A 16,807-nucleotide genomic window follows, 5' to 3' on the forward strand; every position below is an offset into this window, starting at 1 on the left:
GAAGGGGAGGGGAGGGGGGAGGGGAGGGGAGGGGAGAGAGATTGGGGGACATGAAGGAGTGACAGAGTAGCGGGGAGAGAGAAGAGCATACAGGATGGAAATCCTGTCATCTGTGGTGACAGCATTGTGATCAATCTAGAGGACACTCTGTTAAGCAAGAAGCAGCCATAGAAAAGCAAACATTGTATTATCTCACTTGTAAATAAAACTTCAAAGACTTAACTCATGGAAGCAGAGTGAAACAGTGGGACTGGGGAATATTTAGGGAAGGAAATACTGATCAAAGGACACAAAGTTCACTCAGACAGAAATAAGTTCCAGAGACTCAATAAATAGCACATGAATGGCAGTTATGAGCAATGTATTAGTCTGGAGACCTGCTGAGTGGATTTCAAGTGCTCTTGACAAAAAAAGGTGAGGTAGCCTCTGTCAATCAGCTTGTTATTTCATGCTCTATACATACTCCAAAAATATGTTGTATAGAAAAATACCCAGTTTTTCAATTTATATAAACAAGCAAATACATGAGAATTTAAAAATACATTGATAATACATCAAGAAAAGTAACTTTAAATGATGTTCAGAATGACTGAAGTTTTAATACAAAGAATTGTATTTTTAAAACATTTATGGGGGCTGGTGAGATGGCTCAGTGGGTAAGAGCACCCGACTGCTCTTCCGAAGGTCAGGAGTTCAAATCCCAACAACCACATGGTGGCTCACAACCATCTGTAACAAGATCTGACTCCCTCTTCTGGAGTGTCTGAGGACAGCTACAGTGTACTTACATATAATAAATAAATAAATAAATAAATAAATAAATAAATAAATAAATCTTAAAAAAACAAACAAAAAAACCACATTTATTTATTTCACAAGTTTGAACATTGATTGTGCCTGTATGTATGTCCATGTATGTATGTGCACCATGGTGTGCCTGGTGCCTGTCAAAAGAGGCATCAAATCCTCTAGAATTGAATTTGCAGAGTTTGGGTCACTGGGTGATTGCCAGGAATAGAACCTGAGACCTCTGCGAGAGCAAGTCTGCTGAGCCATCTCTCCAGCCCCAATAGTAAGAATTTTAAAATGAAATACAAACTCTCACTGATATATGCAAATATACAAGCAAAAAAAAATTCTCAATATCTATTTTTAGAAGTAATTTGTTGAACATCACCAAAGAAGAAATCTCATGTTGTATGTATTAAGTATTTCTAGATGTGTATCTCCAGTGTTTAGCCAGGTAACTCCCTTTGATCCTCCCTTCCACAATTCCTCCATATCTAGCCTGGGTCTCACATCCAGTGTCATAGCCTAGGCTGGTCCCCCTGACTGTGCTTCTCAAAACCTCTAGGCCTCCAACAGGTGCCTGTCTGCCCCCACCCTACAGACCACTGTGACTGGCTTCCCACTGGATTGTCTTTTATTATAAAGCCATGTAAGCTGAGGTTCTCTTCCTTTGCTCCTTCAACCCTATCTTGATGACATCCCTAAAGCACTCCCTAAAATAAAACAAACATGTTCTTCTAGATGAGGATAAATGGATCCTTGTTGTTGCAGCAGACATCTTACCTTGGCTGTCCTGAAGGCTGATTTCTCTTTTACCCTTCACAATGCATTGTTTTTTAAATCTTTGTCATTGTTCCTAGTTCTAATGACAGCCAAAAATATGGAGCCTTGTAACTTTTATCAGATATTGTGAATATCATCCTTAAAAGTATAGTTTTGCTAAAATTATTATATTCACTCACCTGGTACAATGATATCTCCGAAACCCAATACTGAAACAGGCACGGAGCATACACTCATGACTGAGTAACCCATCAGTTTTGGCACCCTGATAACTACTGGCAACTGTAAGAAAGAAAAACAGAGACGAGGGGGAGGGCAGGAGGGAGAAGGAAAGAGGGGGGGGGAGAGAGAGAGAGAGAGAGAGAATGAACCAGTAAGTCTCTTCTCAATCTCTCTTTTAGGAAGAGAAACACTGACACTGTAGTAATCATTTTGATGTTTTTTAAACTATTTGAAAAAAATTGAACTTAAGATGACATAAACAAACATACACATACATAATACATACATAGACTCTGATTGTACAAACAATTTGAAGGAATCAGACATGTAGTTTTAGGAAATTATATCTGACACATGGAGGGTGAACGGTATGGCTATACTTCCCCCCACAGCTAACCTTTACATTTTTATTTTCTTTTTACCAAGAACAGGACTCGGACCTTGACAAGTTTTGTTGTGTTGTTTTGTTTTGGTCAGTCTACATTTTTTCCCACCCAAGGAAGAGCCTCCTCATAGAGGTATGATTTAAAGTCCAATGAACTTATCTGAAATACAATCCTTACTTTCTCATGGGGAGCTGTGTGCAGAGCAGTGGCTTCCACAAAGTTTCCATCATTCTAGGATGAAACCCAAGTCAATAGGTATTTAATAATTTAGAATAACTAAGAAAATGGCTATATTTGTGAGAAAGGAGTTTGGTAACACCTTAGCATGCACCCATGACCAATGAGTTACAGTAGGAAACAGACAGGCAGGCAGTAACCGGGTGAGCGCTGCCGTTCACACCATCCCCACCTTTTCAGCATTCTCGAAAGGCCCAGCAGCAAGTTCCACCATGATGCTCTCACCATTCTAAAGGGAGGAAGAGATGTCGTTCAGTCATCTAAAGAAATAACCTGCCACAATGCAAGGATGACTGACAGCCCACGGCCTACTGCCAACTGAACATGGGCTATCAACTGCTTCTTCCTCAGACTCTATAAACAGCAGGTATTGAATCTGAAACAAAATCCAGATAGCACACCACTCCACTTCACTAGAGTTCAGTAATTATCAAGTTGGCATATACACAGACTATTCAAGTATACCTGGAGATCTGGGTTATACTAACAGCCAACATGGTAATAAGTTATGAACTTTCAGTATTTTATTTATTTATTTATTTTTTTTACTATCTATATGGTTCTTAGACATTTTCAGCATCCGAAAAAAAAAAAAAAAAGAAGATACTAAAATCCTTTAAATTTAGCTCTCTATCAAATATAAGTAACCTTATTTGAATAAAAATGCATTTGACCTTTTGATATTTCCCACAACTATAGAGCCAAATTTGAAAAGATCCAACGTCATAGAATATCACAACTTTCTTCAGCCTTATTCCCATTCAGGGTCAACCCTGCCTCCTTCCTTTGTTCCAATCAGCAGTCTCCTGAGAGGTAGCTCCCTCCCTGTGTCTGCTGAAGTCTTTTCTCTAGGCCAGACAAGGTGTTCACCAACTCATTTTCTCCTGTAACCTTGTCTGCCTGAGGTGACACTTTGAGGCTAAAAATACTCACAGCGCCCTTTCTGTTGTTTTCATGTAGCCAAGGGTGACCCTGGCCTCCTGATCTGCCTGTCTCTGCAGCCAAGCGCTGGTATACACCTCACTCTGTGTGAGGTGTCTGCTCTTAAGCTTCAGAGGATAGGAATGCATCGGCAGACCAGGGAGAAGGCATACAAACTGGATTTTGAAAATCATAAAAACCAGGAATGAGCAGAATCTGACATACATTTTTAGTTACCTAACAAGATAAAACATACAGGTATGAGGAAAACAAAGGGGCCAAACTGAGATAGTAGTAAATGAACATTTATAACAACGAGTGCCAAAGAGCACCTCCAACTCCATCACTACAACAGATTTGTTAGAAAGCACAGGCCTAAGAAAAATAAATAATGAAAAATGTACTGATCACACAAGAAAGAAGACTCAAAGGCCTTTATCCTTTAAAAGGCCTATACCTTTAAAACGTCATCTAACATTTAACTGATACCAGGTTTAAGATGAAAAAGAAGCACTTCGAAACCTGGCTATCATTTCCTGCTGTACTTCCAGTGCATGCTGAGAACTATCTGCTGTGTGAAGACAATGATAAGGATTTTGATTTTCTTTTTTTGTTTTTGTTTTTGAAACAGGGTTTCTCTATAGCCCTGGCTATCCTGGAACTCACTCTGTAGACTAGACTTGCCCTGAACTCTGCCTCCCAAGTGCTGGGATTCGAGGCAAGTTTAAGATCAACAGTGTTTTCCTTTTATTAACTGCCTCTGGAGCATTCTACAGGGCTGTTTTGTTTTGCACCAAATAAATTACCACTAGCTTGGACAGCCTTGTTTTTGCCTCAGGATCTCACTATGTACCCCTCGCTGGCTGCCTAGAACTCCATTTGTAAACTAGGTTGGCTGAAAACTGTGGCAATCCTCCTGCCTCTGCCCCTGAATACTACAATTACAGGCGTGTTCTGTCTTGCCTGGCTTGAGAATATGCTTTAACCCCCAGTGTCCATTACAGCTCACACTTGCTGGCTTCATGCTTTTCCCTTTTCCCTTTTGTAGCACTGCTGTGAAAGAGCGCACCTTAAGACATGGGCAAGGGCTTGTGAAACAGTCTGCTATGAATACTTTGGGGTAGTTTCAAATCTTTATTTCCTAGTTGCAATTTTAGCTCCTCCACAGGTTATATGTTTGTCTTTATGGATGGCAGCAACTGTCTGCTTTTGCAGTATTTTAATAGATGATATATTGTCTAAAGAAAGGATAAAAGCCCAGTGGAGGGGGCTAAGGATGTGGTTTTGTGGTAGTGCTTGGCTAAAATACAAAGGTCCTGGGTTCTACCCTGAGTACAGCACTAACGATAACAAAAGCTAATGGGAAGAAAAATAGTTGTCATCAAATATGAAATAGCTAAGAGACACAAAGAATAAAGGGCCAATGTAAAGTTATAAGACAAGGTGCAAAATAAAATGGTAGAGAAAACAGGAGAACTAGAGAATAATGAATAATATGTTCCTGATATGAAAAAGGCCAAGACGGGAAACTGAACAAATAATGAATGGCAACTGGCTGGCTCGCTAACTCCCTGGCCCACTCGCTTGCTCACTTGGCACTTTTCCTCACTTTGTTAGAGGAATGGTAAAATGGTGGTAAAATGGGGACTGCATGACTTAGGAGCTTCCAGTCACACACCCATAGGACAGACAGAATGGACAGAACTGAAAGTGAGAATGAGAAGCCCTGGACTAAGCAAGCATTTACTGAGGTTAGCCTCACCCTAGCTTCAAGGAGCGTCCTGGATACAGGAGACCTTGTTGGTATAGAAAGATCAAGTTGGGCCTGTCAGTGGTGGTACACCACTTTAATCCCAGCACTCAGGGGGCAGAGACAGGTGGATCTGTGTGAGTTCAAAGCCAGCTTGGTCTACAGAGTGAGTTCCAAGACAGCCAGGACTGTACAGAGAAAACTCATTTAAAAAAAACAATAATAGTAATAATAGTTTGGTTTTTAAAAAACAAAAACAAAACAAAACAACAAAAAACAAAGATGAAGTTGAGTTCTTCAGCCAAAGGAATTCTAATGACGTCAAAACTGGCATTGCTTCTCGAAGTAGACTGGGACCTAAAGCCCAGGAGGGGCTGCCAGGGTATACAGTACATTCCAGGCCTGCAGAGCTGGCATGCTGACGTTTGCTATTCTCATATTAGTTCTCAGAAATGAAGGTATCAATGACACATTCCCCTCCCGCTCTCCCTCCCTCTCTGAACTGTCCACAGTAGACACTGATTGTAAGAAAGTTTTACTTTTAAAAGGAAAGAAAAATTGCAGACATTCTCCCTTTATACTAATCAGAAGCTCCTTATGTCCTCTAATAAGCAACTGAAAGCTTGCGATTAATTTACCCTCTACTGAAAGACCAATTTCAAAGGTAATTTCCTGAAGAAATTAGAGTTCACTCTGAAATACAAATCTGCAAAATCAACAGTCTATGAAGAGAGTTAGGGTTCCCTTCTTGAGGCTGGCAAGATGGCTCAGCATTAAGAGCACCCACTGCTCTGGCAGGGGACCTGGATTCCAATACCCACAATGGGTGGCATCTGAAGGTCTGGAACAATAGTGCCAGGGGAAAGAATGCCCTCTGTGGGCCTCTGTGAGCACCAGGCATGCATGAGGTGCACATGCACACATGCAGGTATTCACTTATACACATGAAAGGAAAATAAATATTTAAGAAAATATGTCAGGAGCTGCATGTGCAGGGAATGGTGACATACGGCTTTAATCTAGAGGCAGGCAGATCTCTGTGAGTTCAAGGCTAGCCTGCTATACATAGAGAGTTCTCTTCCTGCCAGGGCTATGCTGAGGAGACCCTGTCTCAAGGCAAACAAACAGATTTAAGAAAAAGAGTTCCATCGTTTTGAAGGCTTCGTCGTAAATTTTAAATGGTCATACCTTTGTGATGAAGGGTGTGATGAAGACAAAGAACACATCGTAGATGAGAAGAAGGCCTAGCAGTATCACACATGACTGTCAGAGAAAAAAGGAATTTAAAAGATCAAACTTCCCACATCTAAACTAGTGAAATACCTGACTTTGCAAATACAAGTGAACATGGAAATATACATTTGAATGTTATTTTAAAAGGTGTTTTGTGGTTATCACTATGTATAATTTTATTGCATATGCCATTTAAAAAATCTTTACTTCCTGCATCCCATTTGCATAGGATCATCTCTGATTCAAAGAATGTTCTTCCCCGATATTTCATCTCACAAGGTTTTAAGGAATGAGCATGACTGACAGAAACGCTCAGCTGGCCTGGCCTGGGTTAGAACTGAGCGCAAACAGGCAGAACAAGCTTTCTGCAGCCTGCAGAATGGTCTGTAGCTCAAGTGGATGGAAGTTACAAAAGTCATACGTATATCTGCAACATTTCAAGAGTGTCATTGAAATGAGCTTGTCTTACTATATGCAAATTATACCTCAATCGTATTGTTTTAAAAAGAAAAAAATTATTACAGCTCTATAAAATATTTTACCATGAAATTGGGTAACTTCATTGTTTTAATTAAGTTGAGACAGAAAGCAATTCCTAAGATATCCTGTAAAATCCAAGCCCACCTAAAAAGAGAGAGAGAGAGAGATCAACCTATTATTTCATTCCATTATCGTCAGATGAAAGTTAAATAAATAGGTCATTATGGTTATGTCATTATGGTTGTGGCTATGAATTATCTCCTCATATCCTCTCTGCTCGGCCAGTTACTGTCCTGGCAGAATAATGACGCCCAGGCTCCCTCAGAGGAATGTCAGATACAAGCACGCATTCACCTTAATCTTTGCAGTTTTACATTGCAGTCTCCCTCTACACAGACAGCTGCCAATAAAATCCTCGTGTTCATATCTAGTCTTGTCGAACACAAGCAAAAACTACACAATTTACTTATTAGAAACTAACATGCAGAACTAGCAACCAATGATAAACCCAATAACTTTGGTAATTATAATAAGATTTCTAGGTAAACGACTTTCTTAATAAATCATTAAGCATGTTATGTATTTTTCCAGGTTTCCCTTCCTGCTGTAGTTAAACCTGGGTCGGCCTAACGGCTCGGCAGTAAAGACACCTGTGATCAGACTGATGCCCTGAGCTAGATTCCTTAGGCCCTCTGGCTGGATGGAGAGAACTGCCTCAAGTGTCCAGAACTGTAGAGTACTGTCCAGTTATGCTGTGGCATGTACACACGTCTCACACACACACACACACACACACACACAGTGTTTGAAATAATTTTTTTTTTATTTTTTGGGGTTTTCGAGGCAGGGTTTCTCTGTGTAGCCCTGGATGTCCTGGAAATCACTTTGTAGACCAGGCTAGTCTCAAATCCAGAAATCCATCTGCCTCTGTCTCCTAAGTGATGGGATTAAAGGCATGTGCCACCATTGCCCTGCGGAATAATTTTTTTTAAAGAGAGAAATGCCCATAACTGTTGCTCTCAGTAAATGGACAGATATCTTGCATAAAGCCCTTTTTCTAATATGTAAGGCAAAATATTCCACATATTCTTTTACATTTTGCTTTGATGGTGGTTGGTTTTGTCAATCTGACATCATCATAATCATCTAGGAAGAGAATCTCAAAGAGGAGCTGGCTGGGTTATATTGACTTCTGGGTGTATCTGTGAGGCATTTTTGTAACTGGGTTAACCAAGGTGGAAATACCCTGGATGCGGGCAGCGCCGATCCTTGGTTGGTTTCTGAACTGGATAGAGGCAGAGATGAGGCTGAGACAAGAAAGCACCTGTGCACGCACTTCTCTCTGCTCTCGGCTGTGGATGTGATGTGCCTAGTGGCTTCAAGCTCCTGCCGCCTCGCCTTTTCAGCTATAAAAGACTAGCACCCGGAACTGTGAGCTAAAATGAACCCTTTCACCTCTCCATTGCTTTTTGGCAGGGTATCAGATTGCAGTAACAGAAATGAAAACGTGACAGCTTTTTTCATTTAAAAGCCCATTGTGGAAATCAGTGGGGACACCATCTGTTGAAGTTATAAGACACAACACTGCTACACACCATCACTGAGCGTGTTTTAAGTCTAGGTGTCTAAGGCAGAACCTGATTTCCTTCCCTGAATGAGCTCAAACTCTTAGCCTAAGATCTGTTCATTTGCTGGGTTTGGTGGCCTATGCCTGTAACCTCTGCATACAGGAGACAGAGTCACTGCAAATTTAAGGCTAGAGTTATAAGTTAGCAATGGGGCTCATACAGAGATCCTGTTAAATAACTTATTCATGAAAAAACAAATTACCTTGTTTTAAAATATGTTCTTGAATAAAAACAAAAAAATCCACAATAATCATAATGAATATGATTCAGGAAAAGATATAACACTATGCATCCTTAAATTTAAAGTAAGTTAGAGTTGTCATACCTATCCTCATTTCGAAATACAGCCCACACAACAGCAACTGAGATGCACAGCCCGGAAAGGAAAATCAGGCTCACTTTAATGTTTTTGCCACAACACAAAATCCTGAAAGAAAAAAAAAAAAGTTAATTTGTGCTATAGATAAAAAATGTTCACTTGATACAAAAAAGTGCCAAACATTAACAAAAAGTGGTTGTAATATTAATCTTATCATGATTTTTACATAAAACCAATGAGGCATAATAACTGCTTCAACAAAACCCTGTGTTGCCGGTGCTTTCCAAGACTGATGGCCACCAGCCACAGATGGCTACTGAACACTAGACATGTCTCAGAAATTCAGTGTAAAGATCCCAAACACATCTGGGCATGGTGGCACACACCTTTAAGTCCTAGCACTGAGGTAGTGCACACCTTGTTCCTGCACTTAGGAGGCAGAGGCAGGCAGACAGATCTTTGTGAGTTCGAGGCCAGCAGGTCTACAGAGACAGTTCCAGGACAACAAGGCTCCCCAGAAACCCTGTCTCATAAAACAAAACAAACAAACAAAAAATCCCAAACACATTATTAACTTTAAACTCAGACAGGCATAAATACAATGTATCTTGAATATACAAGCTTAAAGCAACACCTCGCTTTTCCTGTACTAAGCTGAAATACTAATTACATCATAGGCTAACAGATACGTACGTGCACTGTCCACATGGCATCCTATGAATCAATGCAGAAAGACAGTTGTACAGGCTCATTGACGATGCTATGCAGAAAATTGCTATCATAACATAAACTAGAAAAGAACAAGACAGATGTTAATTCCTTAGTTCTCTTTATTAGATCATATTTTCAATGTAGTAACTATATTGCTTTGTGAAGCAGTTGCTAAGGCGCAACCAAGAGTCTTAAAAGAGAATGTGTGGCACTTGTGGCTTTCTTTCTGTTAAACACTACCAGGGTTGCTTGATGTGGCTGAAGATGGTTTTATGTTGAAAGTAACAGTTCATTACAAATATGTATAAATACTTAATTTAACTGCAAGAACAGAGGACTGATGAGCCTCTGTCACATGTGTATGTTTGTGTGTATGTAGGTGTACACATGTAGGCAGGTATGTGTGCAGACCAGAAGACAAACATGGCATTATTCCTCAGATGTCTTCTTTTTCTTTTGTTTTAATTGTTTGAAACAGAATGAGTCACTGGCCTGGAAGTTTGCCAAGCAGACCACCCTGACTGGCAAGTTCTAGGGATCAACCTGCTTCTACCCAGTGCTAGAATGAAAAAACTGGAGGCAGGGTGGGGTGGGGCATCCTGCATGGGTCCTCAGACTGAACTCTAGTCTCCTTTGCACAGTAAGCACTTCACCAACTGAGCCACTCGTCCTATTCCTCTTCTGGTGCCTCGAGTACTTAAAACTTGCTGTACGGCCAAGAATAACCTTGAAAACCTTCAACTTCTGATCCTTCTCTCAACCTCCGGAGTTCTGGCATCACAGGTGTGCACCACCACATCGGTCACTCTGACCCCTGGGATTGAACCAGGACTTTGTGTATATTAGGCAAGTACTCTACCAACTGACTTATATTCTCTGAGTGATTAAGAAACAATTTTTGGTAGCTTTGGCTGGTCTAGAGCTTGCTGTGTAGATCAGGCTTAAATTTGTAGAGATCTGTCTATCTCTGCCTCCCCAGTGCTATGATTAAAAGCATGTGCCACTGGGTCTGGCTTTGGATTAATAAACTATTAATAAGATTTTTTAGAAATGTAATTTAGGGATGAAGACAAATATCTGCCCTGGGTATCAACCAAGCATCTTCCCCATGCTTTCCTATGGAGAATTTATCTATAACAATTTAACCTATGTTCAAACCAAATCCAGCCAGGCATAGTAGCCACCAGCTCAAGACTAGCTTTGGTTGTACAGAAAGTTACCACTCTAGCCAGAGCACCACAGAATAATGCTGGCTCAATGAAAAAATAAAAAAAAGAGCACAAACGAAAAACACTCAAATCCATTCAAAGAAACTTCCTTGTTGCAATGAGATACCAAGGTAGTAAAATTTGATGGGCATTATATACTGTCCAGATTTATTTGAAAATTATTTAAAGACATTTACTACTGTGTTGTTATAAAGAGGGAGGGGTTATTATACCTTACAATATTCTTTTTATGGATGTTCAAGAAAATATTGTGATAGAAATATAAGCTGTAGCCAGGCAGTGGTGGCGCATGCCTTTAATCTTAGTACTTGGGAGGCAGAGGCAGGTGGATTTCTGAGTTCGAGGCCAGCCTGGTTTACAAAGTGAGTTCCAGGACAGCCAGGGCTATACAGAGAAACCCTGTCTTGAAAAACNAAAAAAGAAAAGAAAAGAAAAAAGAAAAAGAAAAAGAAAAAGAAAAAGAAAAAGAAAAAAAGAAAGGAAGGAAGGAAGGAAGGAAGGAAGGAAGGAAGGAAGGAAGGAAGAAAGGAAGGAAGGAAGGCAGGCAGGCAGGCAGACAGACAAGCTGTTCCTCCATTTTCAAGGCCTATTTGGTTTCAGCTGTGTACACAGGGATGAGGGGTGAGAAACAGGCTGATCTAAACACAGCAAATTTGGGGTGGTCTGAGTCTGGGTGCTTGATTCTAACAGGGCAGGTTCATGAGGTGCATACCGGATTGTTGTAAGGACTGGATAAGCTAGTGTATGTAGTCATGGACACTGCACCAGTCCCTGTGATCACTGGCTATGTGTGCTAAGAGGAGCAGTGGACAGACACCCCATGGCCCGTCAACTGGATTTTAGTCTATCTTTTGCCAAGCTGCCTAACTCAGGTTGTCACCGCCTGGCAGAGATTATACTTCCTGAGGCCATTCTGCAGCTTTAGTGCCTTGTCCAACAGTGTGCTGCCACTTCGGAAAGGATTCCACATGAGGAATAACTTTATCGTCACTTAGTTCCAGCTAGTTTTGTTTTAAATGTAAGGAGTTTACCAGAAAGCGTTCTCAAGATCATCCTCAGTTACTTTAAGTAGATCTTAAATCTTTAAGTATATCTTAATGGCAAAATGGCAAGGAAACTTCCAGGACACTCAAGGCTACACAGAGAAAGCCTATTTCCAAACAAACCAAAAGATAAAGAAAGCCTTAACAATTTAATAAAATTCTGTCAAGTTATAATATACTAAGAAATAGCAGCCATCTTAGTCATGAAAACTCATTTAGGGTAAACAAAATCTTACAATACCACACAAAACATTGGCCAATCATAATTTAATTCTATGTTCTGGGATAATTATGAGGTTGAATGATTTTCTTCCCACATCAAAAATTTCCCTTGTAAGCTGGGCAGAGTGATGCACACCTTTAGTTCCAGCACTTGGGAGGCAGAGGCAGATCAACATCTGAGTTCAGGACCAGCCTGGTCTACAAAGCAAGTTTCAGGACAGTCAGGGCATCCATAAAAAACCCTGTCTTGGAAAAAAAATTAATTTGTAATTCTCACTAAAAATTGAAATATGCTTTAGGGTAGAATAGCTATCTTTTTAAAATTATTTGTATTTTAAGTATGTGCATATATGAACATATATGTGAGTATGTACATGTATATAAGTGCCTAAGGAAGCCAGAGGCGTTGGATCTTGATGGAGCTGGAATTACAGGTGCTTGTGAGCCACTTGGCATGGCGCTAGGAACCAAACTGGAATCCTTCACAAGAGCAGTACTTGCTCTTAACAGCTGAGCCATCTCTCCGGTCCCAAAAGTTTAGTTTTTGAGAGAGGGTCTTATTGTGTGGCCCTAGGCTGATCTAGAGATTACTATGTGTCCTAGGCTGGCCTCAGCCTCTTGAGAAGATATACACAGCTATATACTCAAGGCAGCACACATAAAATCCAGTTTCTTACCGAGCCACCTGTAGAAGAAATACAGTAAGACAATCATTACGCAGCAGATGGCCACGAAGGCGACAACCGTGAGAGGACTGAACGTTAAGTAATCGTCCTTCTTTTTTCTTGTCTCTCTCTCTTCTGCGTCTTCCACTGACTTCATGTTTTCCCTGTATAAACACACACAGGAATACATCAGCAAGCTTTTACCAAGTACAGTTATTTTTAAAAATCCCTTTCTAACACCAATTGAAGGTTAATCACAAAGGTAATGCAGTAATAATGTAATGTAATAAGGACCAGAGAGAAATATTTAATCTGGAAACTGAAACATCCTCTATTGCTACTCTCCAGAGATAATCTGCTATTACACGACTTTGGGACAAGAATTTTTTAATGAAAACAAAACTGCTAGAAGAGATGACATTTATCATATTAACAATTTAATGTTTACGGATGTTCATACAACCAAGTTAGGAGAACTATTTATGTTGACATAATTAAGTTTTTTGGTTTTTTGTTTTTTTTGAGACAGGGCTTCTCTGTATAGCCCTGGCTGCCCTGGAACTCACTCTGTAGACCAGGCTGGCCTTGAACTCAGAAATCCACCTACCTCTGCCTCCGAAGTGCTGGGATTAAAGGCATGCCATAGTTAAGTTTTAAGATATAAACTTACGCCGGGCGTGGTGGCGCACGCCTTTAATCCCAGTACTTGGGAGGCAGAGGCAGGCAGATTTCTGAGTTCGAGGCCAGCCTGGTCTACAAAGTGAGTGCCAGGACAGCCAGGGCTACACAGAGAAACCCTGTCTCGAAAAACAAAAAAAAAAAAAAAAAAAAGATATAAACTTACAAACAACATTATCCATCTTCATACAATAAAGCATTTCTAAAATTAGTTTCTTTCAAATATAAACATGAAATTCTCTTACGAGCAAACTCAGTATTTACTATATGTCTACTCTGTGCTCATTAATGTATTTAGAAGAATTTTTTTTAATTATCAGATACAGTCCTGTCCTATCTTTCTCACTTCCCATGAATTCTCCCAGCAAGAGTCACCTCATTGAGTAGTCTCTGCTGTCAGCCTCATTGCCTCTTCCCAGTTACATGGAACCCACTCTGTGCTCCCTGCCCTAATTCTTCTCTCTGTCATGCATTCCTGTCATGCATTTTCTGGCCCGGATCATTAAGTCTGGACTAAATAAAGCATCTGCATATTTGAAACTGTTCAGAGACACCGACACCCTCACTAGAACTCTAGATCAGGATGCCAAGGCCTTAACACAAGTGTTACTAATGTGGTACCTAAGTGGGAAAAGGTGCCAACCATTGGTATCTGCCATTGAAAATAAATTTTTAAAATGTACAGTAATACACATTAAAGTCATAATAACCCATATATTCATATTCCATGTATTATGAAGCACAAGGCACACACCCCCTTCTGAGACAGAGCCTTGTGATGTAGCAGAAGCTAGACCTAAACTTAATATGTAACCCAGGGCACTTTCAAACTCGTGGTCCTCCTGTGTATGGGTTGCAGGTGTGTATACCACATAAAGCACTTCACGGGGCAAAGGGGACTGCATTAGGCAGGGTCATAAGTAGCCCAGGGTGGCCTAGAACTCCATACGTAGTGAAGGGTGACCTCCACCTTTCAAGTGCTGTGATTACAGGTATGAATCACATGTAGCCTTCATAAACAGTTTCTTGAAAGAGAACCAACTACCAGGTTTATGCACTAAATACTACCATTAATTGTATTCTTTTGGGAGTGCAGTGGTTCAAACAACAAGGCAAAAGTTGTTCAAAATACTAGATGAACGCTCCACCACTGAGCTGTATTCCCAGCTCCTGCTATGAAACTTCTCTCTCCCCTCTCCTCTCTCCCCTCTCCTCTCTCTCTCTCTCTCTCTTTCTCTGTGTGTGTCTGCCAGAACACATGGATGGATGCATGGATGCATGGATGGATGGAGACAGCCTCTGGCGTCACCCTTGAACCTTGGCTTCTACTGTAGACAGGTCCACCTGTCCTTCAGCTTCCGCAGACTCCTGCCTCTGACTCCCACAGTGCTGCAGGAGCACAGGGACGCCAGACAGACACAGCTGTGTCCAGCTCTAAATGGGCTCTAGGGCTTTGCACTCAGGTCCTCACACTTGTTGGGTGAACACTTTATCCACTGAGACACCTCACCAGCCTCCATGAGCATCTGATAAGTGTTTCCCTATCAACAAATAATTCAGGTGCCTACAACTTTCCTATTTTTTTAAAAAAGACAATCCCAATGGCAGTCACTATATGCCGAGGTCAGAAAAAAAGTAAATATTTTTGTTATTAGGATTATCATGAAACATTATTTAAAACCATTTATCAGGAAGCCATAAAAAGTTTAATTAAACTTACAATTCAATAAGTCCACTCCAGTATCCTCCTAAGGCCACAGTGAACACAGCAATTACAAAAATAACCACCAGAGTATAGTCAAAGTTAGGCCAGGATGGGGAATACATTTTCACGGTAATGTCATCTCCAAGAGTCTGAAGGGCAAAGGGACAGTTAAACACAGGAATGGATCTCCTCTACTGGAGTACAGCAGCAGCATTGACATTTCATGCTAGGGCGAACACTTCATCACATAGCTAAGAAGACAGTACAACTGAAGCCATATGCGGCTCTCCTCAAGCTTCCTGTTAGCAAATGGAGAATGAATAGTAGTCAAAACCAAATACAGTAATTGGAGCCTGGAGGTGGCGCACACTTTTAATCCCAGCACTTGGAAGACAAAGGCAGGAGGATCTCTGAGTTTAAGGCCAGCCTGGCCTACAGAGCAAGTTCCAGGTCAGTCAGGGTTACACAGAGAAACCTCGTCTCAAAACAAACAAAAAAGCATAGTGATTAAATGTAACATTATAAACATATAATATGCAATGATTAACTTACCTCTTTCATATCTTTGAAGTCTTTTTGGGTTATAACTGCAATTAGTATAGTCACATTTTGAAATGTAGATTTGTTCCTTGAGGAAGGAATCTAAAAGAAAAAAATATGAAGTATGATTATTTACAGAATAAAAAACATATATACTACTATACTAAGTGCAAATATTATTAAACTATAAAAACAAAGCTTCATTATTCTTTCTTAATAATATATAAGTTCTCAAAACAAAATACTTTTAACATGAATTTCAACTGATACATACTACATATGACATTGTACAGTATAAACACTATATAAACATATATACATATTTGTTTCCAACCAAGTCATCTCAACTCTACAAATACAGCAAAAACTATACAACTTTACAATTAGAATGTTTTATTAATAAATCTAGAATGTATATTAATAAAAATTAATCTACAAGGTTATTAAAACTTCAGCTCCTAGGAGAGTTAACTGATTCCGGGGAGACTGACGTTATAGGTGCAATAGAAGTTACTCTGCTTTGGGACTTACTAGGACACTGTTGTTGGCAATCAGCAATGCTGCAGCACCACCTTCCTGTGCAATTCTGGCTTTTTCAAGAAAATGGCAGGGTCCCCAGTGCACCACCACTGCCTTGTTCCTTATGCCATCAGGAGGAATATCAGAAAGGTGGCACAGTGGTGTGCCCGTCAAATTCATCAAGCTCAGAGAAGTCTGAAAATAGGAAGTGTTTTTGATAAGACAGATACCTCATTTTACCCAACAGCACTCAGCGATGAGACCCCGACAGTGCTTTGGTACACTGCTTTTGAGGGGCTGGGCGTGTAGCTCAGGGGAACAGCATGTACTTATGCCTGAGATAACAAAAACAACTTTATGACAAGCAACAAGGACTAGAGGTGCAAATTCTAAAATTCCCTCAGTCTGGGCTGCAGAGATGACTCAGCAGTTTAGAATACTGGTTGCCCTTCTAGAGACCTAGGTTCAATTCCCAGCTCCCACATGTCAGCTCCCAACCATCGGAAACTCCAGGCATCTGGCATCCTCTTATGGTCTCTGCAGGCACCAGGAATGCATGTGGTATGGAGACACACATGCAGATAAAACACCTACACACATAAAGAAAAAAAAAAATAAAAAAACTTCCCTCAATTGAGCTCAGGACAGTGGCACACACCTTTAATGCTAGCACTCTAGAAGCAGAGACCTCTAAGCAGACCTCTAAGACTCTGCGGCCAGCCTGGCTGACATTGTGAGTTCCAGGGT

At 40.5% G+C, this 16,807-nt stretch overlaps 1 protein-coding gene across 4 annotated transcripts in view; it reads right to left on the reverse strand.

Moving 5' to 3' along the window:
- The window catches only part of Sppl2a (signal peptide peptidase like 2A), a 40,079-nt gene that overhangs the window by 17,303 nt on the left and 5,969 nt on the right, over positions 1 to 16,807 (reverse strand). For 3 of the 4 annotated variants that reach the window (XR_003835921.1, XR_003835920.1, XM_021156587.2), the window contains exons 3-13: positions 16,073 to 16,255; positions 15,554 to 15,643; positions 15,017 to 15,150; positions 12,631 to 12,782; positions 9,442 to 9,538; positions 8,755 to 8,856; positions 6,864 to 6,945; positions 6,277 to 6,351; positions 2,590 to 2,646; positions 2,358 to 2,411; positions 1,752 to 1,854 (exon numbers count right to left, since the gene is read on the reverse strand). Coding sequence is in view for 2 of the 4 variants with exons in the window: in XM_021156587.2 (XP_021012246.1) it covers positions 1,752 to 1,854; positions 2,358 to 2,411; positions 2,590 to 2,646; positions 6,277 to 6,351; positions 6,864 to 6,945; positions 8,755 to 8,856; positions 9,442 to 9,538; positions 12,631 to 12,782; positions 15,017 to 15,150; positions 15,554 to 15,643; positions 16,073 to 16,255 (1,129 nt within the window). In the remaining 2 variants the exon portion in view is untranslated. The remainder of the gene's footprint in view (positions 1 to 1,751; positions 1,855 to 2,357; positions 2,412 to 2,589; positions 2,647 to 6,276; positions 6,352 to 6,863; positions 6,946 to 8,754; positions 8,857 to 9,441; positions 9,539 to 12,630; positions 12,783 to 15,016; positions 15,151 to 15,553; positions 15,644 to 16,072; positions 16,256 to 16,807) is intronic. The other variant, XM_021156588.2, reaches the window with a different exon arrangement.

Source organism: Mus caroli, chromosome 2, assembly GCF_900094665.2.
Source record: "Mus caroli chromosome 2, CAROLI_EIJ_v1.1, whole genome shotgun sequence".
NCBI classification, from domain to species: Eukaryota; Metazoa; Chordata; class Mammalia; order Rodentia; family Muridae; genus Mus; species Mus caroli.